Below are 27768 nucleotides of genomic sequence, written 5' to 3' on the forward strand. Positions count from 1 at the left end.
TTTACAGCTTATAACACAACTTTTATTAGAAAAGTTATACATAACATAGCATCAACTATTTTCAAGAACAATTATTAAACCCAATAAAGCAACAAAAACCAGACTAACAAAATGTGTAACAAGAAACTAATGACCTTTCTATAATCAAACATTCAATTATCTACAATGTCTTTTTACAAAGGGAGAAAAATCAATGGTTTACAGGCACATTATATTGAAAATAAAGCTGCAATAGCAATTTTATACAATTACCATTCTCAAGAAAATGAATCATCAAAACAGTGATTACGCGTTCACAAATTTTAAAACCTTTCACTTAGTTTTTAAATTACTGGGTATACACTGAAGTCTGAGTTTCAAAAGTGATTTTTTTTTCCCACAAAAGTGCCACCACTTACGCTAGAACTCTCAGTGTAATTTTCCCCTAAAAGTTAAGACATTTTGATAATGATAAGTCACATAATTTCTGGTGCTATCTGGTCTGTTAATTATAAAACCTTTATTGGATGTTTTCACTTAAATTATAGGAAACTGGATACAGGATTTCTGTTGCAAAGCTATTAAAGTTCCAAACACAGAGTGTACAGCGTTGGAAAAAGAGGTCAGTAATAAAACTTATAATAAATATCAGAGAAGCCATTAGTTTTTACAGCATTGTCTGCTGAAAGGTTAAGTCAACCAGTATATGATTTCCCATCAGTCTTGTCCTTTCAGTTGGTATAGCAATTTCTATTTTCATGATCTGAATACTTCAATATACCTAAACATCTTTTTAAAACTTTGATTTTTAGCTCCTGGAAAATTATAAATGTTTAAATTCATTCTACTCTAAAAGTCTATTTCTGCTCATTTTAGAGCCTCACTAAAACAACCAATTTCAGGATAGTAAGGTTCATTAAAATGATTCATGGAATGCTTTTAAAATAGTTCTATCCTTTTGTAACTGAAGGGGATGAGTAACAACACAATTTCACACACCCCCTTGGTCATAATGGAATTACACTTTACATATCTTGAGGACAATCTGTTTTGGGCACCATCCCAAAGAACAGTGGTTACCAAGAAGATTGCCAGTGTTACTGATGGGAAAGACAATTTCTTTCTAAGATTCACACCCTAGTTCAGACATTTTTCCTGACAAGTTGTCCTTTCCAATGCAGTAATGGAGAACAAAGATAAAAATCCTGACTTTTGACCGCTATTCAACATTATTGCATGCGCCAATATTGCACACATATATTCTGAACTGTTTAATCTTGGGTGCTTGTTTTCTACATCAGAACACAATCCATACAAGCAGTTTCCCTTAAAGATGAAACTGATAAATTTAAAATACTGGAAAATGAAAAAAAAAAAAATGCAGAGACTTTGTACAGACAAAAATCTGAATTAAAGGGTTTTGTGTGCCCTACACATAGGGGCAATTTTTACACACTAGTGAAATGAACACTAGCTACAATGCTTCTAAGCTGCTCAAATAATGTGAAACCTTGGTCCAGGTGTTGCGATGATGTCACTGTATGGTTCTTCCTGTGTCAGCTCAATAGCTTGCTGCTTTTTAAGAACCAAGAAACTGTAGAATTTTGCTGCAGCTTGCTTTCTGTTTGTGTTTCGACATAACTCAAGCAAACTGATAGATTCGGCTCCAGTTTTAGCAAGAGCTCGCTGAAAAAAAAAAAAAAATTAAAAAGAAAGTAATTTGTATAATAACATGCTATTTGGGGATACTGTAATACTGTATATTCTGTTAGAGGCTGGGAGAAGACTAAATAGTAAGTGATTCTCACATCAATCAAGAAGGTAAAAAGAAAGTTGATCATGGTATATCTAAAATCATAAATCCAAGAAATATTAAAATTACTCATTTTCTTTGGACATCTAATGTGATACAATAATAAAATCTTGCACTTCTATTTCAACTGATTCCAACTATCCTCTGAATTTATTTTGGGAAACCATGAGCAACTTCCCTGGTATGTCATAGATGCTTAAGATATCTGGTATTTTAAGGCCCAAGGGAAGTGACATCTGACATTACAACAGTTTGACAAATTGAATTATTCAGAGATTAAATTTGCTCAACCAAAAATAAGATGACACACAAAGGCATACCATAAATCACCATCACAATTCTGCTTTGTAAGATTAATCATAGAAAAGTAACAGTTTAAAATATGTAACAGGTATTCTGGTTATAGCCTGTAACTTTTTTTTTTTTTAGGGAGTAATGGCACAAGTCTTTCCTGAGGATTCTATGACTGCCCCGGCATACCTGAAGACCATGAAGCATCTGCTGAGTTCTTTTATTCCATCTTCTTTCTTCTTGATCCTGATCACCCCCCGAAGCATCTTCATCCTGAATGAAGATGACCCCACAAGTAAGCTGATAAAAATCTGCTGCAAAATGAAATTTCTATATTTCCTGAAAGCTCTAAATTAAACTATTCTAATAGAAAATTATACTTGATCCTGCTGAAAAATCAAATCTAGTGTGAAGTTTGTCTTTCTTAAATTACAAAAGAAAGTCTTCTCTGTACCTGCAAGCAAACATTTGGCTGAATGAGATTTTGTACTGGTCTATAAAGATGTGCTCTATACAGCATGGTCCATGGACTATTGCTGGTTGGTTATTTGGCCCCTGTTAGGATAAGGAAGGAACTTATGCTGAGATATAGATCAACTATGCCACTCACGTATTCAGTTGAGATCAACAGCGTATTATATTTTTTTGGAGCATGATATTCTAGGTGATTTATAATCTGGCAGACTCCTAATCTCATTGTGGACCAGTACCAGAGAAGAGGCCACAAACTAGCAAAGATGAATAAGTAGTACTTAGTCTATATGGTATTTTTAAAAGAAGTGGGCTATGACACATCATATATATTTTACTTGAGCCACTTAGCTCCCAGGATAGACTAGAACTATCACCACGTAACAGGAAGCACAATGACTTTATCTCAGACTTAGCATTGAATTAGTAATGGCACACTCTAGTACATAGGCTAGAGTAGCTCTGGGGCTAAATTTCAACTTTAAAACAATGTAGTGCTCATATTAAATCTCAGCACTAAGTGCTAATGAAATGTATCCAATCCATTAACTTTTAGTCTTGGAAGAAATTTAAAAGTTTCAATGCCACCTGGAAGGCATTTAAAATAAAGGTCTAAAGTTCTTGATGGTCAAATATTTTAACAGCCAAAGCAGAGCCCAGGAAAAAGAAATCCATTCCTAAAGCATCTCTATACTTTTTAAAAAATAAGAGTCATTCTAGCCTTCACTCAATCTAAAGTCACATCCTACTCCAGTCTATTAAAAACAAAACACACATGAAAAATGTTTATCTGATTTCCAGGCCATAGGTAACAATTGACTGTAAGACAATAAAAGCAGCTATAAGCAATTTAGTTGTGAAGCAAAAAAAACCCAGTGAAGGGCAGTCCATGTCCTTCAAAAGCCAATGAGTTATAGCAGAGCATACAATTTGATGTTTTTAATGATGAGCTAGATCACTAAACATTTGGTTTAAAATTTGCTTATGTTTAAACATGTTTTCATCACTCTGATGCTCAACATCAATGAACTTAATCTCTAATATGAAAATTAAAAAAGCTGGTAGGAAGATTTTTGCTAAAGGTGGAATGGGATTTTTTCAAAATATTACCTCCTCCTCTTCCTCTTCTTCTTTCTCCTTCTCTTTCTCCTTTTCTTTTTCCGGGAGAAGCTCTAACTCTGGAATTAATTGACAGATATTTGGAGGCTCTTCTGGCGGCAGTTCTACAGGAGGTATTTCCATCTGCTCTACTTGCTGAGGCTTAAAACAATAAAAATAAGGCAATTTAAGATGCACAATTTAAGGTGGCTTCTTTTAAATTTGCTCAAGTCTTCAAAATGGAAAGACTAGGGCAATATTGCATACTTCCTCACAACCAAAAATTGATTATACAGGGTGGGAGCAAAAGCAAGCTTGCAGTTATTCATATGGAAAAGAATACAAAAATAAACTTTTCACACACAAGTAAAGCTTCAACATTAAAGTATTGTAGTTTACAAAAGAAATAGATCCTTTATCTTACTATACTAAAATAATATACTAGAATAAAAGTGCTTTTTACACTTTTTAGGAGTAAAAAACTTTCACAAGTCTATGGTTTTTCTTATTTGCAAATTTCTCACATAAATGGTAAACATCCTCAAAAATTTCTATAGTAACATTTTAGGAAAAAAACACACAAAACAGAACTTAATTCAGGGCAGTACAGAAACCCTTCAATTAGCCTGCTACTATCACCATTACTGCTCACAACTGCTTTAAGGCTATCCAACTAACTTGGGCTCTAAAAAAAGCCTTGAAGCTCTTATAGCAGCAAATAGAAGGGAGATAATTTTGGAGGTCCATCTCTTTTAAATTTCCTTCCTCTCAGGCTTTAATATAAAAAACAACAAAAAAGTCTGTAACCAAAGGAATGTCAAGGAACAATTACCAGGAGAGGTACTAGAATAATCGACTCACTTAGCTGTTCCTATTCCTGAGCTCAGAGAAAAATGCTCTTTTTAGACAACTTCTTACCACCAGAGGGCAGAGAACTAGTTCTTAAAACTGGCAGAGTATCTTGCCAATGTCTCTTGATGGAGGCTGAACCAGATTTATTTATTCTATGGACTTAAGGTTGAAAAGTCTTAAACCTGACCTTACTTCCTTTAGTTTTCTTATCCTTAGTGACCCTAATGGTAGCTAGTCTGAAAGAAATAGCCAGATGTTACTTTGCTTTTTTTCAGCAATTTGAAAGTATATTCTGATTATTTAATATTTAATGGGTCATTTAATGATAGTCTAAAATTACCTACTATTGGAGATATGCAAGAATATTTGTTAAAGATTAGACCAGAATGTGAAACAGAATAGTGTCCAGGAATGAACCCATACATACTCGGTCAATTAATTTACAACAAAAGAGCCAAGAATATACAATGGGCAAAGGACAGGCCTTACTGTAATCATTTAATAACATTTACATGTATCAATTCATTGTTTTTCACCTTAAACTAATACAATGTTAATTATTTCTCAGTAAAACTGGAGAAAGTTCGATCTTGCTCAAAGCAAAATAGAGAGGTCAGACCCCTGAGACTGGATAAATGACAGTCTGTTCATACTTGGCCTGGAATGTACAAGAATCTACTAGCTTATTTTCAAGTACAAAAATCCTATCTAGCAGAAAGTTTGTTTTATTTTACTCACAAAATATTTAATACATGTAGAATTTAACAGGTTCAATATATTGCTTTTCTTGTTTTATCTAGAATTATCAGGTTCACCCTGAACTAATATTTGAGAAAGAAAAATAAAACCAGAACCAAGGTCAGGGTCAAGGGTGGTCACTTTAGGCCACGCTGAAGCAAGACTATCCAAGAAGAGTCAGAAAAACTGAAAATCCCTAGAGCATCTCCTCTCACTTAAGGCACATTGTGCTCATACCCTTGGCTGCCATTCTTCCTCTTTGGACCCAGGCGCCTTTGCATTTTCTGCCTAAACCAAGACACTTTAAAAGGGCTGCCTCAATAACACTCACTAGTACTAGGGATTTAAAATGAGAATACCCCCATACATACAAACATTGTGATGGAGAGATGTGCTTACTTACAGGGATCACAGGCTCTGGGTCAATTTGTCCTGCTTTTCGCTTAACTCCCTGAGGTGGCGGTGGGGGCATGGCTGACTCATCCAGATTTGTTCTGCTGGTCTCCATCACTGACTCCTGGAGGCGGCTTGGCTCTTCCAAAATGGGCTCATCTGCAATTGGCCATATGGAAAGACTAAGGTCATACAGTCTGATCCATTTACTTTTAATACTAAGATGTAGGTACTTGCTCTAATGGAGGTGCCATATAAAATTTCCTTCACAAAGATTACTCAATTTGTAATACACTTAAAGGTGGGAAAGCACCTTACGTCCCACCTCCAGTCCAATGCAAGATAATCCTTTAGCAGACTATCACACAGCCAATCATGAAAACAGAAAGCTTCATATCTAACAAAGCAATCACAATATAGTAAGGCATGTCTTTCCCTGTCCAAAAACGTTAAGTATATTATCTTGTTCACATAAATGTCATTAGGGAACTATCACAAAAGAACAGACCGATAACATCACGTTGCTGCTGCTGCTGTTGCTGTTCCTCTCTGGGAACCTCTGGATTTTCAAATTCTTTGAGGAATTCATCCAAATTATCAGCCTCTCCTCCTTTCCTCCTTTTTCTAAGATCTTCTGGAACTAGAGGTGTAAGACAGCGTGTAAAGAGCTATAAAAAAATTAAGGGAAAAAAGCCACTCAATTATAAAATAAGTCACATTATTAACGAAAAAGCCACCGACATTTCTATTTTCCCTAAGTTTTAATATAGTTGTAATCAGTGTACATATAATTAGCATAATTTCTACTTAATGTTATAACATAGTTCATTCCATCTTAAAATGACTTTAAATACAGGCTTTAAAATTATAACAAATTTTTAAAAACTTCAAAGTAAGTGAAAATTTTAAATCCACTGTCTTGTAACTCAGAGATAAAACGTAAGTTTTCGTTTATTTGCCTAAAGTTTATTTTCATATTGATACTTAATACTCAATCCAACTGGAATTATATCAAACAGCTTTAAATAGTGCTTTATCGCCTATCATTTTAACAAAATATTGCATTGAGGAGATATAAGTATCTCACACTTCAAACATTTTTCAATATATTTTCTTTTAAAAAAATTAACTGTAAGCAACAATGTAATTAACATCTTCAAAGAAATGGTTTTTCCATATTTTGAATTACTTCCTTAGAAAAAACTCCTGTAAGAAGACCAAGTCAAAAAATATAAATTTTCCAGATGAATATTTTATAGGACCATGCTTTCAATAAAAAGCAATTTTACCATTGTCTTGCTGCTTTGAAACACTTTAAGTTTAGAATACAACGAATAAAGTAAAATCAGTTGGTTCTATGCATATTTCAACCTTACAAAGAATAACAACCTATCAACATTGCTCTGTCACTCATTAGATGCCCCAGAATCTTGTTTTGGAGTACTTTGGAACCTAAAGTGAGCAGAGAGGGCCTCTTTTCATAAAGCTAGTAGAAAAAGTGTAACTATCACATGGTTTTAGCCAGAAAGCAACATCTAAAGATTGCAGATTTGAAGCACAGTGCACAATAAAGCAACAGAACTAATAGTTTATCAGAGGAGATCGAAGAACTATTAAAAAGGCCAGTAGCTTTTTTGTATCGGGAATATTCATTCTACATCTTTTAGAAATGCAAGTGTCACTCATCACCATCTTTCAGATCAAGGTAAGTTCAGTATATTGTGACTTAAAAAAGAAGCAACTGTATAATTGAAAAATACTTGATCAAAAATTATTCAAACAAAGGTTTTGAAAGTATTTTAAAAATAGTCAAAATGTATATGAAATAATAAATTCTGCAAACTGTATTACCTTCAGTAGTCTGTTATTCCATAAAGGCTGGGCAGGTAAAGAGAAGAGTTTTTCCACTCCCCCTGTCTCTTTCCACATCATCAATTTCTTGGTGGGTGGTGCCAGATCCAAAGTTGTAACAATGTCAGAATAATCACTAAGTTGGGCTCTAATGGTCTTACTATCCAACTCTTTGACACTGTCAACAATTAACTTCCTCTTTCTCTTGGCTTTTGTTTCTTTGACTGAAATGAAAAAGAAAAGAAAATCATTTTCCCAAGAGGGCAGCAAAAAAAACACATAGTGCCCAGACTTGGTCTCACTGTATCCCTTGCTTTTCTACAAACCCATTAGGAAAGTTAAACCTCATGAGGGCAGAATCTCTCTCTTTCTTTTAAAGGTTTTTAAATTTGTTTTTAGAAAGGAATGGGAGGGTGGGTAAAATGTTAAGGTGAGAAGGAAATAGCAATCTGCTGCTTCCTGCACACTGCATACCAGGGACCAAGCCAGCAACCTGGGTAACACCAGCCAGGGCCAGAATCTCTCTTAAATTAGGTTTCCCAAGCACCATGCAGAAAAGAGGCTGGCATGCAATAGGCGCTCAGTAATAATTTTCTGAATAAATGAATATGGATTTAGTACAAAATGAGTAAATTCAAGAGCCAATACATTTATCCATGTAACTTTATACAGTAAACATAGAACACATCACACTTAGGCTCAAGTTCTAAGTTGCCTTATTAGTTGAGTGAAAGTTGAATTCAAGTTAAGAGAAGCTGACTTCATCTTGCTTACCTCTTCATTTTCTTATTTGCAATATGGCCAACCACTTATAAAGGTTGTGAAATACTTAAGACTGCTGGGCATAGATTGAGTCCTTCATAAATGGTTGCAATTACTAGGATTTTTATTGGAAAAGTTACAATTCATATATGGCAGTTGTACAAGCAGCCTGATGAAGTGAAACAAGCCCAAACCCAGTCAGATGCACCTGGAACTCCATCACAGGCATGTATATTCATTTCTAAACCTTACTAGAACTGTAGATATAGCATTACCTCAATTTTTGAAGGTAACAACAAAAAATAGCTATTTAAGATTTTATCCTGTCATACATGTTATATCCCATAGGTTTTGTTTTTTTAAAATCCTCACTTGAGGACATATTTTTATTGATTAGGGAGAGGAAGAGAGAGAAACACGACATGAGAAACAGATTGGTTGCCTCCTGTATACAGCCTGACCAGCAATCGAACTCATGACCCTTCAGTGCATAGGATGATGCTTTAATCAACTGAGCCACACCGGCCAGAGTCCCCACAGATTTTTATATACAATTATTGATGTGGTTTAAAATTCAAAAGATGTTATAGAGGGACAAGCCTTTGTCTAAACTGTCCTCCAGCTACTCAGAGTTCCTTTCCCTAAAAGTCAAAGTTCAAGTTCTTAAAACAGCTGGCAAAGCCTATTTTAAACACTGCAGTTTACCTCCTTTACTTCATTTAATTTTCTGTCACTAATATAGTACATTTTATTTATTCATGTTCTCCTAATTAGTGTTCCATGAAGATAAAGATTTGTTTCATTGTTACATTTTTAGTTCCTACACAGTCAGGTACTTAAAAAGTGCTCATCATAAACCAGGAGCCCAAGTAGAAAAACCAAAAGGTTAAATTAACCTTGTTCTATTTAAAAGTAACAACTTATCTTGAATATACTGTAACTGATTTCAAGTATTCTATCCCATTGTACCCATAAACTACCCACAAATTTTAAAGTTTCACACCCAAATTATGTATCTCAAACTGCTACTTTCATTCAGAAACAGCAGGCACCCCCCCCAATTAATTGTTTTGTTATGCTTCTTATATAATAGAGGCCCGATGCACTAAAATCGTGCAAAGGGCTCGGCCCCCGACCCGCAGTGGTGGCTGCCTCTGCCCTGGCCCTCGCAGCCCCGGCTTCATACGGAAGGACATCTGGTCTAATTAGCATATTATGCTTTTATTATATAGGATTATATAGGATATTCTTATATAATAAGAACACTGCTTTTAGAACCTCTGTTGGTTCACATTTAACCCTTTGCACTCGCTTGCTTTTTCTCGATTCCTGCTACCAATGCTAACCGTGTCGAGTGACTCGACATCCAAGTGCAAAAGGTTAAAAAGAAAAAAAAGTATTTTTAGGTTTTCCTAGATTGTAGCCCAACTGTATAGAACTTTGGAAGATAACTGATTAGCCAGTCCTGTATTTTACTGTAAAACACCTTCTAATGTTTCCTGTTACACATGTGACCTGTTAGCATTTTGAGAATCCAGAAAGACTACATATTAGCAGAAAACTTGTTCTGTACTTTGTTTCACAGCAACTTGCAAAAATATTCTTTTACTCAAATTATATTTGAATTAAATAAAGGTTCTGATAGATGACTGTGACAAAGAAGAAAGAAGACTAGTTATCTAAAATGAGAGCAGGAATTTAGTGGACAACAGCCAGAACTAGGATCTTATGTTCTAATAAGTTTTATAAGGCAAATGTGTGCTCACCAGTGATATCGATAGGTTCCAAAGCAAAGGCTTCTTCCTCATTCGGAACAAGTGTTGTTTGATCAGTCATAGTTGGCATTGGTTCGACAGGATCCACTGAATCAGGACTATCAGGCCCACCACCCACTATAAAAACAGAAAGTTGGTCACAAAAGGTTTGGTTATTTAACATATACCCTATAGATGGGGAAAGAATTCCTCTGAAAAACTGGAAAAAAGAAAACAACAAAAAGAAACCCATTGGTACCAAGAAAAAAGTTTTCTAGATCTGAGGAAGTCCCTCCAAACCAAACCCTGTGATTTATGATGATGATGATGATGTCATATTTGCTTACTGAAGTCTTGCTTATCTTTGGCCAAAAAAAAGGGTCGGGGGAACAGGGTTAGACATCTAAGAGACCCAGATCAATCAAAAGCACTGTTTTTAAGATTTACAAGTTTGCTCATTAAAAGCTTGAACATTTCAGTGTGTGGTCTTTATGTTAAGTATCTCTCTGGATATCATACAATCATGCCCAGGTCACTAAACATGAAATGCTTACTTGACACATTATCATCCTCATCCATATCATCATGTGCAGGCTGTTCTGGCAACATAACCCCCGTCTCCGAAAGGGCAGGAGGATCATCAAAGATACCGCCATCATTATTACTAATGAGTTTGTCATCTGAAATAGGGAATATAATTTAAATTTTATTCAAAAAAATGCTAAAAGAATATTCAATCACTGGGAAATACAATTATGTTAAAATGGATTAAATTTAAAAACTTAAATCTGTATTCAATTTGCATCTGTTTCTCTTCAGGGTAGTGTATGAAAGTATAGAACACTTAGTATATAAAAATATTTCTCACTTCTTATATTCTCTAGTTCTTATCTCTATTTAAAATATATTTACTTAACACAGGTATCAAACACAAATAGAGCAGTTTTAAGAACTAGAGAATAGTTTAAAATTTAAACTGAACATTTACTGAGCCAATGGTCAGAATTCACACATATATACCTAGAGTTACTCAAGACACAGAATTAGCAATAGCTCTAACATAAAGAAATTCTATTAGAATAAACACTCTGACCTACCTAATATGCCACCATCATTTCCTTCTCCGAAGTTGTCATCCTTGTATTGGTCTTCATACTCTAAATGGTTAATTTTCTCATTCAGATTGCTGGTGCTCTGCTCAGGCTCTAACAGGAGGTTAGAAGCACTAGTGCTTACTAACATGTCATCGTCCTCAAAAGCACTGCCTTCTCGCATTATCTCTCGGTCATCCATTCCAAAGTCACCTGAATAAATTTTAGTTAGTCATTAACTGAAAAAAGTGAGAAACATGACTGATACAAAATAAAAAAGGTTAGTGATTTATGATGATGATGATGTCACATTTGCTTATTGAAGTCTTGCTTATCTTTGAATGTTAAAGTTTAAATCTTTAACATCTGTATTTCATAAGCTGAATCTGGGGCAAGATTGGCAAATTCAAAGTTAAAATACAAATTTAGGTTATCCTAAATATGTTAAGTAAATCTAAACAGGTATGCCTGTTAAATGGCATTAACATTCATAGACAAACTTTGTTGTAATAGGTTTTCATCAAGAAAAGAATTTAGGTCTGACTGGTTTGGCTCACTGGATAAGAGTGTCAGCTTGCGGACTGATGGGTCCCGGGTTTGATTCCGGTCAAGCGCATGTACCTTGGTTGCGGGCACATCCACAACGGGGGATGCGCAGGAGGCAGCTAATTGATGTTTCTCTCTCATCGATGTTTCTAGCTCTCTATCTCTCTCCCTTCCTCTCTGTAAAAAAATCAATAAAATATATTTTTAAAAAATAAAAATAAAAAATAAATAAAAGAATTTGGCTTGCTACAAGTTTTGAATAGTGAACTTCAATAGAATGCATAATGCAACTGGTTCCAACATAAATAGGTTAAAAATGCGCATTACTTCAACATTGAGACTTTTCATACAAATCAATATACAGGTTTTATCATTGTGTATGAGAAATAGGAGTAGGCAAAGAATGAATTCTAAGTTTGGTGCATAAATGGAAATAATGCTTAATATACTGGAACGAAGGCAAATTTTTTTCCTAATAAAAACACGTGAGATGAAATTTTAAGTCATTCTGTCGTTGTGAATGTAATAAATGCCTCGTTTTCTTTTTTAAATTACTAGCAGTACCAAACATAATTGTAATTTTATAGCTAGTGACGAGTGATTTCTCTATTACCAAAATCATTTTCTTGTAGGATACTGATGTTCCCAACTTCTTCTCTCATGGTTATCTCTTCCACTCTACTCTGGTTCAGGCTGAACTGCTGGGCCACATCAATGTCACTGTAAAAAAATTTCAAATACACTTTAGTCAAGTCTTATCATAACATACAGTAATACATGGAGGCCAAGAATCTGAATGACTTACAAATTAAAGTTTCCTGGCTTTTCTGAGACCTGTTTCTTCTTCTAACAAGTAACCTTTATTATTGTTTTAAGATATTAAAAAAATAATTTAAAAAAAAACACCACAAAACTCACAAAATGTTAAATACCAGTCAGCAGTATAATGGGCCAAATTCAGAATGTAAATAGTTCAAAACACATAATTGGGTTAGTTTAGCAATTAAATGGCAAGGAAAAATGAGAGAGAGATGCAGAGCTGGTGTAAATTCTTGAGAGACTATGAGACACATCAACCAAGTAAAGTACGCAGACTGTGTACAGACCTACCTCAAACAAGCTAGAAGAAAAAAGGCCCTGTGTGTCAACTGGGACATTTGAACGCTGATTGGACATACAGTAAGGAATTACTTTAAGTTTTCTAACATATGATGTTGATATGGATAGGTTTTAACCCTTTGCACTCGTTGTTTTTTTCTCTCGATTCCTTTATTCTACTCAGGATTTAATTTTTTAAATACCCCAGATTTTACGAAGCGCAGCAGTAGAATAAAAAACTGAAGTTTTTTTTTCATACAAACTTATTTATTTGGATTTTTTGTATTTCAAATTATTGATACACTCAAAGAGTAATTTTAATCTCGACATCCAAGTGCAAAAGGTTAAAAATTCCTTATTTCCAAAGAGAAACATACTGAGTTATTTACAGTATTTAATAAGATATGTATTATTTGCTTTAAGATAATTCAGTGGGGACTGGAGGGTGAGTTAGAGAAATACATATGAAATAAAAGTGGCAATATCGATAATTAAAACTGGATAATCAGTACATGTAGTTCACAATACTAGCCTGCCTACTTTTAGTTATGCTAAGAAATTTCCATGATAAAACATAAAAAACAATCTATATATATGAAAGCCAAGTGACTGGAATGCCAGAATGAACGGTTGCTTTGATGCACACTGCGGCCCTGATCACCCCTCTCTTCCCCAATTGGGGTGGGGCCGACTGGCCAACCGCCCACAGCATTCCCCCCTACCCCATCAGCCCAGCCCAATCGGCCCTAATGGGAGTGGGCTGACTGGACCCCACCCATGTACGAATTTGTGCACTGAGCCTCTAGTACAAGAGGAAACAAACAGTAAAGCAGGTAGATAATGATAATGCCTTCCTAGCACTAATTAACTCACTAAGAAATAAAAATAGCTCCAATTTAATTAGAAGTCATAGATCATTTTAAAAAGCAGAGAAATTTGTCAAAAGATAAATGGGACTTGGTATAGAGGGTTTCTTGGTTGTCAACTGTAGTAATCAATCACCTGGAAACTTCCAGTCACACTCTGTGTCATGGTTGTGATAGCTGGATTTTGAGGACTTAAGGAGGGGAGCAGTATACTACAGTATTCTGCTATAATGGTCATCTCTGTACAACTTTCTCCTCTTAAATGTGCTGTGACAATGACCATTTCATGCTCTTCATAGAAAGTTATCCCCTATGTTTATTAAAATAATACAAAAATTATGGCTGAGTATAGCTCGGCAAAACAAACCAAAACTTACTAGATTTTAATATATTCCCCTGAAGAAAAATCATGAAGCAATAGTTCAAGTTTGCTGGTATCATAATGTCAAGCACATACCTAGACAACTGTTCTGTTTATATAAGCTCTGGCCTAAGCACATAAAATTCTCATATCTTACCTGTGTTAAAGTTGGTATCTTCTACACTATTTTCTTATAGAAGCACTTTTAGGTTATATTTAGAAATACATAAACATACTTCCATTTAAGGCTACCCTATCCTTAATGAAAGAGTATATATTTTAGCTAAATGTTAATTCAATGTCAACACATTCCCAAGGAAAACTGTTCATTTAGAAGCCAACAACATGTTTTCTTGTAGACCAAGTCAACAATTAAAAAAAGACATACTCTAAGTCAGGCAATGGCTGATCAAAGTCATGAAATTCTTCAGGTAAAGTAATGGCATTGTAGGCGGCTTCTCGATTTTCCTCAGGCAGGTCAACAACACCTGGAAAAGAAATGGGAAGCTTCAAAGTCTGGCTACACAAGATTATCCAGGGATCCAAGAAAGGTACAGTGGGTATAACTTCCCAAGATTGTACTCTAGAAGGTAGATAACATATGCAAAGTACCTTGAAGCACAGTACTTTTGTTTTTCTATAATCATACGCCATACTACTCCCTTTACAAAAAAAGTCAAAGCACTATTATGCATGAAGCTAATAAGTCTTTAAAAGAACATTATCAACAAATAGTTTTTAAGATAAGCATAAAATGTATGAGGAAGACAAGGAATTACTGCAAACCAGTCAGTCCCCCAAATGTTAAGAGGAGTTGGTGTTTTAAGGAAAATGAGATAAAAGATTTAAGTTTTTAAAATATTTTCCAAGCTGTCTGTAATAAATATACATTGCTTTCAAGACAAAAATAACAAAAAATCATGTTATTTAAACAAAATGCTCTTAGTAGCTATGTGTTAGAAATCATCCAAGTATCACAGCCTCTGCCCTAAATATTTACTTTTCAAATAAAATCTCAGATCTTAAACATTTCACTATTCACACAGTAAAATAAATTCAAGTACCAGAACATAACCTTAGTAGAAAATACCATATAAGGTATCTCTTTCATACATTCAGATTACTTTAATTAGAATAAAATTTCACCAATGCTTTAAAAATTATTTGGGAAAAATTAAAATCCTCAATTTTCTTTTCTGAGCTCTATATGTTAAAAAAATATATATAAATAAATAACTGGTTTTCAACAGTTTAACCTCTGATGACTGAGTTCTACACAAGTTGCTGCAAAAGGGGCTAAAAGAAAAAGGCAGCTCCAAAGGAAGAACAAAGAAGGGGTGATTGTCATAATCACATCGGTAGAACAAAAGTAAGTAAAGTGGGTTTCCTCTCTCAAACCACTGTCTCTCCCAGCCTCGCTATACTGTGAAGGGCCCTTTGTGTTGAAATTAAAATAAAACAGTACATGCTGAGATAGACAATTTTTTAGCATTTTTTCACACCAAACATGAGAAAGTCCAATATTTAAAAAGAAAAAAGTCAACAATACCTGGTCGAAAAGCCATCTTTATCTTAATGAATGCTTCATTACAGTCTGCAAGGAGATATTTGGCTTTTCTGTGATAGATTCGAACTACTCCCAGTAAGAGATGTCCTGATGTTCGGAGTGCCATCTTCACCTGTGAATAAAACATTAATACTAATCTAATTTATAAAGTTAATTTTCCGGTTTTATAGGTAATCATACCTTAAAGCTTGTATTTTGTTCAATTTGTAGGCAGTTTTTACTTGATCTCTTTATATTTTTTATCATCATTTATTTGAAGTTACCTCAATCACCTCTATTTTATTTTTCACTGTTTTTACCTGTATATTCCCCAAGTACCCCAAAGAATAGACTGGCAGTAATTCATGAATTTAACAGACATGAAGGTACCTATGAAGCAGGCATTAAATTACGGTGTTCCGTGGATTGTTGCCATGAGCACATTAAGGAGCATGTGGTACTTTTGACTGCCAATCCAGACCCATTGCTCCTTGCTGGCTCACTGAACTGATTTTGTTTGGGAAGTAAATGTCCCCAGCCTCGAAGGATGATTGCTCCATTCTTCTCTGCTAATGCTTGCTCTTGCATTAGCAACCCAGTTCAGCCAGATTAATAAGTATAAAGTATATCAGAGAGATTTTAAGAAAGATTTTCCCATTATGTTAGAACACCCCTCTCTTCTTTCTTCCTTTCCTGCACTAATGTAAATAGGTAGGATTTGGAGCTGCTTGCAGTCACCCTGTACTAGCGAGGCCAAAAGTATGAGGATATGAAGCCAACAAACTCAGAATGATAAGTCCTTGGATGACATCATTAAACTGCTGAACCAATCCTGTACCTTCCTATTTCTAAATTTCTAATTAAGTAAGACTGTTCACTTCCTTATTGTTTAAGCCACTTTTCACTGAGGTTTTTTTAGTACCTGACTGGCAAGCATACTGATAAAGGATAATGGTACCTATCTTTTATTTCACACAGCCTATTTTTTTTCAAGGTAGATCTTGATCAATGCTTACGTGGGATGAGGTGCAGTGGTTGGGAAAGAATGAGAGAAGTAAACACCCAATGAAAATGGAAGGATTCAAAATTCCTCTAGCTATACTAAAAAAAATTTTTTGAGGGAATAAGACAACATGAACTCAAACCTCCCCATATCATTTTCACAATCATATCATAAATCCTTAGCAAATTCTAAGGTTGCAAAGAATGCTATTAAACATTTGCTTAAATTATAATAAGGAAATTATGTTACTTATAACATGTTATTTTAAAATATATTTTTATTGATTTCAGAGAGAGGAAGGGAGAGGGAGAGATGGACACATCAATGATGAGAAAGAATAATCAATTGGCTGCCTCCTGCACACCCCCCACTGGGGATCGAGCCCACAACCCGAGCATGTGCCCCTGACCGGAGTCGAACCCGGGACCCTTCAGTCCGCAGGCCAACGCTCTTTCCACTGAGCCACACCAGACGGGGCTAAAACATGTTATTATTTTTAAGTTATATATACCCTCTCTATAGGATCTAGAATTCTATTTATAATGACTTGCAGGCTATTTACGGCCACTTGACATGAATTACAGCAAAAATTATGAAGTTTACTGCTATAAATTCTTAGGTGTCTAAAATTATAATAAATGTGATAAAAATCCAGGACTTATTGCTCCTAATGGAAAGCAAAAATATTTTATAATGTGGTCTTAGAAAATTTAAAATTAATATTGACTGCCACCTTCACCTAAAGGAAGACAGAAAAAACCCAAAACCTTTGCTAGCCATTATCTTGTCCAGGATTAAGAACCTTTACAAGTGGTGTTTGGATAAAGGCTTTCTTTTTGGATAGTTTGGTTCAGAGTTTAGCTGCTAGCTCATACTGAGTGCAGGTATAATAAAGAATACGGGCTCTATCTATATCCAGGGAAAGCTCTGCAGAAGTTGCCAGTGGCTGTTCCAACCACAGGGAAGGGAAGAGACATCACGCAGGTGCAACTGAGCCATATGTCTGACACTTGCTCTAAGTAACCAGCATTTTCAACTACACACCAAGGGCAAACATTAGAAATTGAGACCACCACTTTACCCTGGGAAATATCTTTATATTCTATCACAATAAAGCAACATCAATAAAATAAAAATCCACTTAGAAGTGGTTCTTAAAAGTGGGCTTGTTCTTTCACATATACTCTGAAATCTTTTACATTATTCTTGAACCTTATGTATGTATGCCTTTCTTTTTCGGCTGTTGGTGCATACTATTTGTAGTGTCCTTTAACGTGGTAAAAAGCACTCTGTACATACTATGAAAAAATTTGTAGTCCTTTTAAGCCAAATTACCCACAAATATCAATTTAAAGAAAAGAGCTAAATTTCTCCTTTTCCATAAATTTACCTCAGTAAAGCATACCTATAAAAAAGTAAAAATCATGCTCCCATACAATTTGACTGGCAGTGTAAACTGGTACAATCTCCACGAAGAACCAATTGTTAATGCCTATCAGAAATCTAAAATGTAAGTTTATCACCTGGCCTTTCAATTACATTCCTAAACATTAATCTTAAGGAAAGACTTATAGATGTGAACAAAGATTTAGGAAGCAATGTTTAATAAATGGTTTTTTAAAAAGAGAAAAATAAAGATAACCTGTAATTCTACCACCTAGAGAAATCTTTACTAGGATTTTGGTATGCCTTCTAGGCTTTTATGTATGCATATACTCATCATTTTTCTGCTTTAAAAATTTTTTTTAAATTTACTTTTATTGATTTCAGAGAGGAAAGAGTGGGAGAAAGAAACAGCAATGATGAGAATCATTGATCAGCTGCCTTCTGCATGTCCCACTGGGGATTGAACCCACAACCCAGGCATGTGCCCCGACTGGGAATAAAACCATGACCTCCTGGTTCATAGGTCGATGCTCAACCACTAAGCCTTGCCAACTGGGCAACATGATCATAATTTTTAATGGCTGCATTGCATTAAGACCAGAGGAATTAAAATTCAAAAATTCAGAAAGAAACATGGATAATTTTAAAAGACTGATAAAATAAGTCATATACAATCAAAACAATGAATTATAAGCCCATAATTCTTTATCTGGAATCTTAGGGGCCAGATGTGTTTTGGAATTCAGAGCTTTTGAATATTATAAAGGTAAGGCAGTGCATATGGTGCACACTAAAACATCCCAGGAGCATAGAGCAGCCTCCCACAATCATACACGTTGGTATTTCTATAGTGAATTTATGAATATTAAAATTACCTTGCTTCAATTTTGGTCAAGTCTGTTTCTGTTTTTCTGTATTTAAGTTCTGTGGATGGAGACTATGACACTGCAATACAACCATTAAAAATGACAGTAGAGCTAGGAACACAGCTTTTCCTGAATGCAGTCTTGTTACAAAACATATTAATATATGCAGTATTTGTTTACATGCATAAAAAGGGAGAAAAATTATTTGTAAAATACATGCGCAAGCGAAAGTCTAGACATCAAAATACTAACAGTTTTTCTAGGTGGTAGGACTATTAGGTTACTTATTCTCTGTCAAGTTTTCATTCTAATAAAGTTCTGAAATTAGTATTGTCTTGGACATAACATGACAGAAATGCATTTAAAGCCAAAAGATTCTACTAGCTATAACTCTAAAACTAGCAAAAAATTCCACATGCAGACACTTTATAATTTACTCTCATTGCAAATACAAACTCTCATTTGCTCATCTAAAACATACACTTTCCCACACAACTTTTCTGAACAAGTCCCTGCAACAGCCACACTTTAATCCTCTGAGAATACCTCGCTCTTATTTAACACATTATGCCAGCATGTCCAAACTGCCAATTCTAAGAAGAGAAGCTCCCAATGCTGGTCCAGACAGCTGTGGTTTGGAATGTTTTCACAACAGGACCATTAGTGCATGTATGTATAAATACAAGAAATAAGGAAGGACCTTTAGAACACAGAAGTTATTACAGAAAATATTTACATAAAATATTTAAGGACTACCCTTAGTTCGAGATTATTCTTCGTACATTTTTAAACATCTTTTCTTTTTATGTTTTTATTGATTTCAGAGAGAGGAAGTGAGAGGGAAAGATAGAAACTTCAATAATGAGAGAGAATTATCAATTGGCTGCCTCCTGCACACTCCCTACTGGGGATCAAGCCCGAAGCCTAGGCATAGGCAGTGACCAGGAATTGAACTGTGACCTCCTGGTTCATGGGTCAAGGCACAACCACTGAGCCACACTGGCCGGGCGTCCTTCGTACACTTTTGAAGTCAACATGTCTATTCGTCAATGAAATGCTAATGGTGAATTGTATATCTTGTGTTTTAAAGGTCCTTTTTAGCAACACTAAAACCTCATATTACTCTAAGTCAGTGGTCGGCAAACTGCGGCTCGCGAGCCGCGGTTTGCCGCTCTGTTGACTAATGGGAGTTTGCTGACCACTGACCTAGACTCTCAATTCCAATAATTACAGGCTGTTGTTGTTCCTTGTGATTAAGCCCCTATCCCAGTGGTCAGCAAACTCATTAGTCAACAGAGCGGCAAACCACGGCTCGCGAGCTGCATGTGGCTCGCGAGCCGCAGTTTGCCGACTGCTGCTAAGTTACACTATTTGTGAAATCCAAGGGTGTGAACTACTGTTTCAGAGGATGTCAATAAAAGCTCCTCCAGGAACAGAGCAGTACATAAGGCAGATAAGGTCAGGACATTCATGAGGCTTCCATTCTAATGAGAGATAGACAGGAATTTAATAAGAGAAGATCACAACAAGTACAAAAGTCCTGAGATGGGGATGAAGCTTAGGTGGAGCAAGTGGTATAGCTACTATCTGCTAGGTCAGTGGTCGGCAAACTGCGGCTCGCAAGCCGCGGTTTGCCACTCTGCTGACTGAGTTTGCCGACCACTGTGCTAGACAGATCTGCTCCTTGAAACCTTTTCTAAGTAATGGGTTCTTATTTTGAATATTATGTAAATTCCTAAATGAGGAGCACCCACACATATAATTTAGTATAAAAACTTCTAGAAAGCCAAATATATAATATTAGGGTATTGCCTGACTTCATGCTTATCTACCGGCACATAAAAATACCTGCATCAGAATATCAAACTGGAACTCTGGATAATCTATGGATTCTCTTTGGCTCCAATATACACAGATGCCTTACTTTAAGTTATTTTATAGAATTCTATTTTACACATCAATGATCGACAAAAGGAATAAAAATATCAACATCAAACATACCTTAGGTGAGATGATACTCTCCACACTGCTTTCTAAATTACACTCAAACACATGGGCTTTGGTTAGCTTCTTATCCCAATGGGCCGCTAGCCAAATTTTGGCCAGAGGCCCTCTTTTACTGAGGACAAAATGTGCGTAGAACATTGTTCTGGTTGACTATGAAACAGGAGAAAATCTGAAAAGGAAAAAAAGTTAATATAAATATCCTAAAGAATTGAAATATTTATCACGACATATATGAAGTCTAAAAATAAAAATTTATTTTTTCTTTAGTATGAGAACTATGAAAGGATTGAATTTAGGATGCATCAAACACACACACACACACACACACACACACACACACAAGCACAACCTATTGCTTTACTTTAAGAGGGTAGAAAAAGACCCCAAAATAATAAAGCTGTAAGGAAAGGGACAAGTGTCAAATTACACTCATGCCCTGCAGTCATCTTAAAGGTGCTGCTTTCTTGTGAAGTGAAACTGTCATCAGAAAACTGTCATTTTTGAAGTTCCTTCAAGTGTTAACTCCACTCCTATCCTGATTATTGACTGTGGAGAGAGTCTGCTTCTGACCCAAAACTGGAGAATATATTCTTCATGGCAAGAAAAAGAATGTCCAAGGAGAAAAACACTCAGGCACAAATGTTAATCACTGAGGAAATTTTCATTGTTGGAACCCCATTAAAAACAGATTCTCAGCTTTATACGATAATTTGTATCTCATGATGAGCACTGTGCTAAGCATTTTATATTCCACCAAACAAAGACAAGTAGGTTGGCCCTCTGGTGAGTGGTTTAGAACAGCTAACGCTTAAAAAGGTAAAGTATTATATCTATAGTTTTCTAAACTCAAGAACTTGGACTGAAATAGTCTTAGCAGAAATACACGTACTATGTTATTCACATTTATTTCTTTCAGCAAGCTAATGTATTAATATAGAAGAGAAAAGGGTAGCCTGAATATTCCAGCGTGGAGTGTATCAACTGTGTAAATCAGTATTTCCTTTATATTATCTATTTTCCCCCATTCAGTGATTTATAAAAAGTCTATTTGCCAAATGAATTTTTATCTTTTTCTAAAATGTCCACAAACAGAATAAACATAAGTGATACTTTTGCAGAAATAAACTCAAGCACAATCACAAGGCATGAAAAGTACTTCAAAACCAGGACACTGACATTGGTACAGCGTGTGCAATACATCTTTGCCACATGTGTGGATTTATGTCACTATCACCTGTGCATAAGATACAAAGTTATTTCATCATCACAGTGTTCTCTCTGACACTATCCCTTGCCACCCCATTCCTTGCTTGGTACCATTCCTAAGCCCTGACAACCACCATTCTCTTTTTCATCTCTAATTCTGTCATTTTGAAAATGTTGCAGAAATTGAATTGTATAGTATGTGACTTTTTGAATGGCTTTTAGTAGTATGTTCCTTTTTATTGCTGAGTAGCATTCCATGGGATGGATATACTACAACTTATTTAGCAATTCATCTCTTGAAGGACATTTTGGTTGTCTCCAGTTTTCAGCTATTACAAATAAAACTGCTATAAATATTTGTGTATATAGACCCTTTGTGAGCATAAGTTTTCATTTCTCTGAGACAAATGTCCTGAAGTGTGATTTCTGTATAGCATGGGTAAGTGTATGTCTATTTTTTAAAGAAACGTCAATACAACTCCTAGCAAAATCTTACTGAGATTTTTGTTATTGGTACTGATAAGAATTTTTTCTAAAATTATATGGAAAGGCAAAAGAACTAGAATAGCTAAAACTATATACCAATTTCAAGACTTATTATATAGTCAACATTACAAGGCAGAGAGAAAGACAGATTAATGGAATAAAACAGAGAGAATCCAGAAATAGATCCATAAAAATAAGCCCAATTGATTTTTTCCCAAAAATGCAGAAGCAATTCAGAGGAGGAAGAATAGTCTTTGCAACAAATGCTGCTTGAGTGATTGGATACTGTCCACAGGCAATCTACCCCCCTCCCCAAAAAAACCTTGACCCAAACCTCACATTACATAACAATTAATTTAAAACAAATCACAGACTTATGCAAAACTATAAATAAATAAAAAAAAACAAAACAAAAAAAAAACACTACAGGGAAAACCTTCGGTACCTAAAACTTGGTTAAGATTTTTTAGATGACACCAAAAACATATCCCATAAGACAAAAAAAATCTGATAAACGGTCTTTAATGAAATAAAAAATTTTGCTCTACAAAGGAGTTCACTAACGATGCAAAAATTAGATACAGTGAGAAAAATGTATTTGCAAACCCCATATAAGACAGGGACCAGGATCTAGAATACACAAAAACCTCTCAAAACCAGACTTAAAAAATCTAATTAGAAAATGAGCAAAAGAAATTTCATAGAAGAGGGTATACTGATGGCAAATAAGAACAAGAAAAGATGCTCAACACCAATATTAATTAGATTTCAATGCACACCTATTACAAGAGCAAAAATAAAAATTAATGTTAACATCAGTGCTGATGAGGATACAGAGAAGAACCTCTTATTCACTGCTAGTGTAATGTAAAATTTCTTTTGAATTAGCTTAAAAAAGATCCAGAGTAAGTTAACTCTAATTTTCTTGTTTTTACAGAGACTAAATTTTAAAATAACTTTGCTTACTGTACTTCCAATTAAAAATTGCACCAATTCTTTCCAATGATTTACAGAAAATACACATTAGTTAAATGCCTCACAGGCAAGAGATTTCATGCCTGTCAACAATGTTTGGGAGGGTGGAGGAGCAAGAGTAATTTACTAGTAGTAAGGTTTGCCTCATCTCCATTTTCCATCATAGCAAAGGGTTCTGAAATTCTTTGAACAGATGCTCTCAGGAGATCATTAATTCACACTTGGAAAATTCTCTCAAAATAAAAAAATAAAAAAGGTTTCATCAATTGCCTATGTAGTGAACTCTATTTAAAATGTAGAGTTAAGAAAAGAACTAAGGAATAAGAATTCAGATCAAACACTCTAAGGTAGAAGCACTAATAATACCTCAAGTGTATGTTATACCCCACTTAGCAATTTGTCATAATCAAAGACAGCTTCCTATGTTGCAAATTAATGCTTCTACTTGAAGCCTTAAGATTTGTTAGCCCCAAAATTAAGCTCCCTGTACAGCATTTTGTAGCAATCCAATATGGCAGGGTGTTCTTAGAAATAGTCACTATCACACAAGTCCCATGTTCACTACACAAGACAGTTGTGCTCCAAATAAAACTCTAATATTTAGCTCCTAGAACACTGCCGGCCGAATGACAACTACTAAATATGTGCTTAATGAATAAGGAAATGAGATACACCAAGTGATCTAATAGTTGACATATGTAAATAATTCTGGAGATTTCAGAAATTAAAACTACTGGCACTTCTCAACAGCTGTCAGTAGTTCATGGCCAGCACTTCAGCTGCTAGTTAGAGTACCATGCCTAAAATATCCCAGCTATGCAGAGGCAGAGATTCCTAAATAGATGCTTTCTTGGCAAGGGATTTTTTTTTTTTTTTTTTTTGGTAGTGGTGGGGGCGGGGGGGGGGGGGAGGTGAAGGAGTAACTAAAGCAGAGTGGCGCTAAAGCTATTTTGGGAAACAATTAGTAAGAGGAAAGCACCCTAATAACTAAAGGAAGCCTGAGATATGTGGTGGATCAACTAATGGCTTATACCTAAAAAAGGAGAGAGTGTAATCATTGTTGCCTTTTAAACCATTTCCCTTCTTAATAATACCAAACTTTAGCCAATCTTAAAACAAAAAAGTTGATTAATCTCTGCAAGTTTTGAAGATGGAAGAGTCTAAATTTTGCTAGCCCTTTACAAAAGATCTTAGCAAAAAGCCAACATCCCAGAGCATAGTTCAGAAACTTATTTCTCAAATTCTTCCTAAAGCAGCCAACGACATTTTTCAATTGATCCTAAAAAATAAATTTAAGTCTGGTGTGAAATGGCAGAAAGATTGATAGTTTAGAACACATTCAGGAATGGAAAAACCCCAGCATTTTCTAAAAGATCTTTTCAAAAAGCCAAAATCAAATTACAGGTCATGTAAATACAATGATGTTACAATATTTCATTCATCTGTTAGAAGCAAGGCGTCAGGACGGTGGTTTGTATAAATTCATATGGCCTCTCTGAAAGGCAATTTGGCAACATCTTATGAAAATTCAAACACTCATACTTTCTAATCAGAAATTGTACTGCCAGCAATAGTGCCCAAGATATACAAAGAGATGTGTAGCATTAATAACGAATTTTTCAAATTTTAGTAAAGCTCTAAGTATTTTATGTATCTATCCTCTTTACAACAACCCTAAAAAATAAATTTATACTGGCCCATTTTGCAGTCCATAAAACAAAGAAAAGGAGATGATAATAAGTAATGTGCCAAAGGTCACTAATGTTTAATGTAAGCAGGACTTGAACTTCGGAACCCACATCTCTAACTGTAACACTATGTTGCCTTGCCAGCATGACTTTTAACAGCAAAAGATTAGAAATACAGTAATCTGCCTGGGCAGTAATAACAGACTTCCAACAAATGAATACAGCCTTAAATAATGATAATACATGTATTAAAGAGGGCTCTCTATGTAAATTACCTGCACTTGCATAAACAGGACATATCTGTTGTGCAAATGAAAGTGATGACACTGGTCACCTCTGGAAAGTGGGTCTGCTGGGAAAGCGAAGCCCACCCTTTTGTACTATTTTTAAACCTTGGAACATACACATACATCACCTTTTCAAAGTAAAACTACATTGGGAGTCAAGACCACTCCGTTAACTAGCAAGTTAAGCTGCTTATCTGTGTAGTTCACTTTCCTTAACTGTAAAAACCTGGAAGGTTGAAATTTAGTGGTTTACTACCTGTGGAAAATGTCAATACCTAAGGTAAGAATGGAACTATCTCTTTTGGTGTAGGAGAGGCTAGTGGAGTGTTTCAGGGACAGAAGGTATTTCCAATCTGCACACTATAGAGCAATCTTGGAGCAAGAGTTTTACAATCAGTTCTCGGTTCAAATTCAGCTCCCTCCTTAGTTGTTTTATAATGAATGGTTAGAATCTCAGCTTTCTCATCTATAAAATGGGGATAATATTTACCAAACTGGATTATGAGCATACTGAAGACAGCACCACTGTCAATGAAAATAATTTCCAAAAAATTATCACACAACATATACCAATCAGCATGATCATGCCTAACAATTTTGACATTACATTTAAACAAAATATGTACTTCTCAAGAATTAGATGTTTCTCTTTTGTACCAAGCTACAAAGATAAAATTTCACATAAGTAGGAATTTAACAGGAAAGAAATTCTCAACTTTAAGAATACTTTAAACATATACCACTCTAAGTGGAGAACCTAATTCTAGAGTATGTGAATGTGTTGCCTTTATAAACACACACAAAAAAGGCAAAGGTCAGGCTCTCCCAATGTAATTAATTCTGACTTGTGTACAAAAAAAAAAAGCACTGTTAGTTATGCACTTCCTGTCATCTCCGCTATCTACAACTGTTAAGTAAATCAATCAAAGGATATAGCGCATGCCTCATCAATGTCTTGCTTCAGAAACAATTGTTAGTTGCCTCCAACATTAAACAAAGACACTTAATGACTCTACAACTTAGGAAAGCTTCCCCAGCCTGTCACCAAAATTCCGGCAGACTCCCACAGCTCACTGGCATTTACATTCATTAAAAACAAAACATACCACAGGAACGTTTCCCCCCCTGAAATTGAGTGCTTATTCCAAACGGTGTAACGGGAGCAAATACGAACTTTCGCTTGTAAAGAGAAGCCGATACACACAACCCTTTACCAGAAACCCTTAAAAACACAAGCGCGTTGCTGCACGCTGAAGGCGGCCTAAGAAATCCTAAGGTGGCCAGACAGACAGACCCTCCAGCATTTCCCCCTTCCCAATTTGAAGGCCCCGGAGTCTGGCAGCACCACCCGACAGCGTCCCAGTATCACAGACATTCGCACAGCCCTTCTCAGCTGGGAAAATGACACCCAGCATTTGTGAGAAGCACACACCTCTCCAGGGCGTCTCTACCCCATTCCACAGCCTTCATCAGTAGAAAAGTCGGGGGGGGGGGGGGCGGTTGGAAGAGAACCAATTCTGCCGAGTTCCTAGGTCGCGCTTTCTATGGGTCTGCCCAGTACTAATTTCCCAGCGTAACATTTTTCGTGTAAAAAAAGGGGTGTGTGTGTGTGTGGGGGGGGGGGGGGAGCAGCTGCAGCCTCCCGCCGCCCTCCGGCCCCGCCGCGCCCGCACGTCTCCGACCCCCGCACCCCAGCTCGCCGCCCGCAGCCGCCCCTCGGCGCTGGCACCGCGGGCGCCGGGCCCGCCGCCGCCCGGATCCCGCGTCCTCCCCGCCAGCCATTTTCACCCGAGGAGTAGGCGGCCCGGTCCCTAGAGCGGGCTCGTTCAAACTCTCCCTCCGCGCCTCTAGGTTTCCTCGGGGCGATGCTGCTCCCCAAGGAACCTGCAGAGTAACGGCTTTGGTGGTCCTGGAACGGACCGGAACTAATCGTTACCGAGCGGGCGACGATGCGGGCCTGGGCTGTGCGGGTCCCCGTCCAGGGCGGGCCGGGGCGCAGGGGCCTGGGCGGGCGGCGCCGCCTCCGCTCGGGGGCTCCCTGGGTGGCTGCCCGGCCAGCATCCCGCGGCGCGGCGAGTGCCGCCTTCTCCCGCCCTCCCCCCGCCCCCCAGGGTCCAGCTCCCCAACGGCGAGACGGCGGCGAAAGGGTGGGGGGGAGGGAGCCGGAGGGGAAGAAGGGGTCGGCGAGGATCTTACCTTGCTCTCCGCCGGGAGTCGGGCGGGCTGGGTGGCCTGGGGAGGGGAAAAGGGTCGGGGAAGGGGTGGGGAAAGGGGGGTGCCCCTGTGAGGTCTAGCTTCGCAGCAGCCCCCGCCGCCGCCGCAGCCGCCGCCTCCTTTCCGATTCACTCAAACAA

General features: G+C 36.5%; 1 protein-coding gene across 2 annotated transcripts; it reads right to left on the reverse strand.

The window, feature by feature from the left end:
• Positions 1-27768, reverse strand: RAD21 (RAD21 cohesin complex component). Of its 2 annotated transcripts, none has more exons than XM_008143377.3 (14): positions 27611-27768; positions 20767-20941; positions 15514-15643; positions 14353-14452; positions 12253-12359; positions 11100-11306; positions 10557-10682; positions 10015-10140; positions 7487-7710; positions 6144-6303; positions 5646-5794; positions 3665-3814; positions 2273-2356; positions 1-1665 (listed from the first exon to the last, which is right to left on the reverse strand). In XM_008143377.3, the coding sequence occupies exons 2-14, from the start codon at positions 20908-20910 to the stop codon at positions 1474-1476; spliced, it is 1899 nt and encodes a 632-aa protein (XP_008141599.1). In that variant the 5' UTR covers positions 20911-20941; positions 27611-27768; the 3' UTR covers positions 1-1473. The 2 variants fall into 2 exon arrangements, with proteins under 2 accessions (XP_008141599.1, XP_054564344.1); XM_054708369.1 differs by lacking the exon at positions 27611-27768 and adding an exon at positions 27351-27388.

Source organism: Eptesicus fuscus, chromosome 19 (genome assembly GCF_027574615.1).
Source record: "Eptesicus fuscus isolate TK198812 chromosome 19, DD_ASM_mEF_20220401, whole genome shotgun sequence".
Classification (NCBI taxonomy): Eukaryota; Metazoa; Chordata; class Mammalia; order Chiroptera; family Vespertilionidae; genus Eptesicus; species Eptesicus fuscus.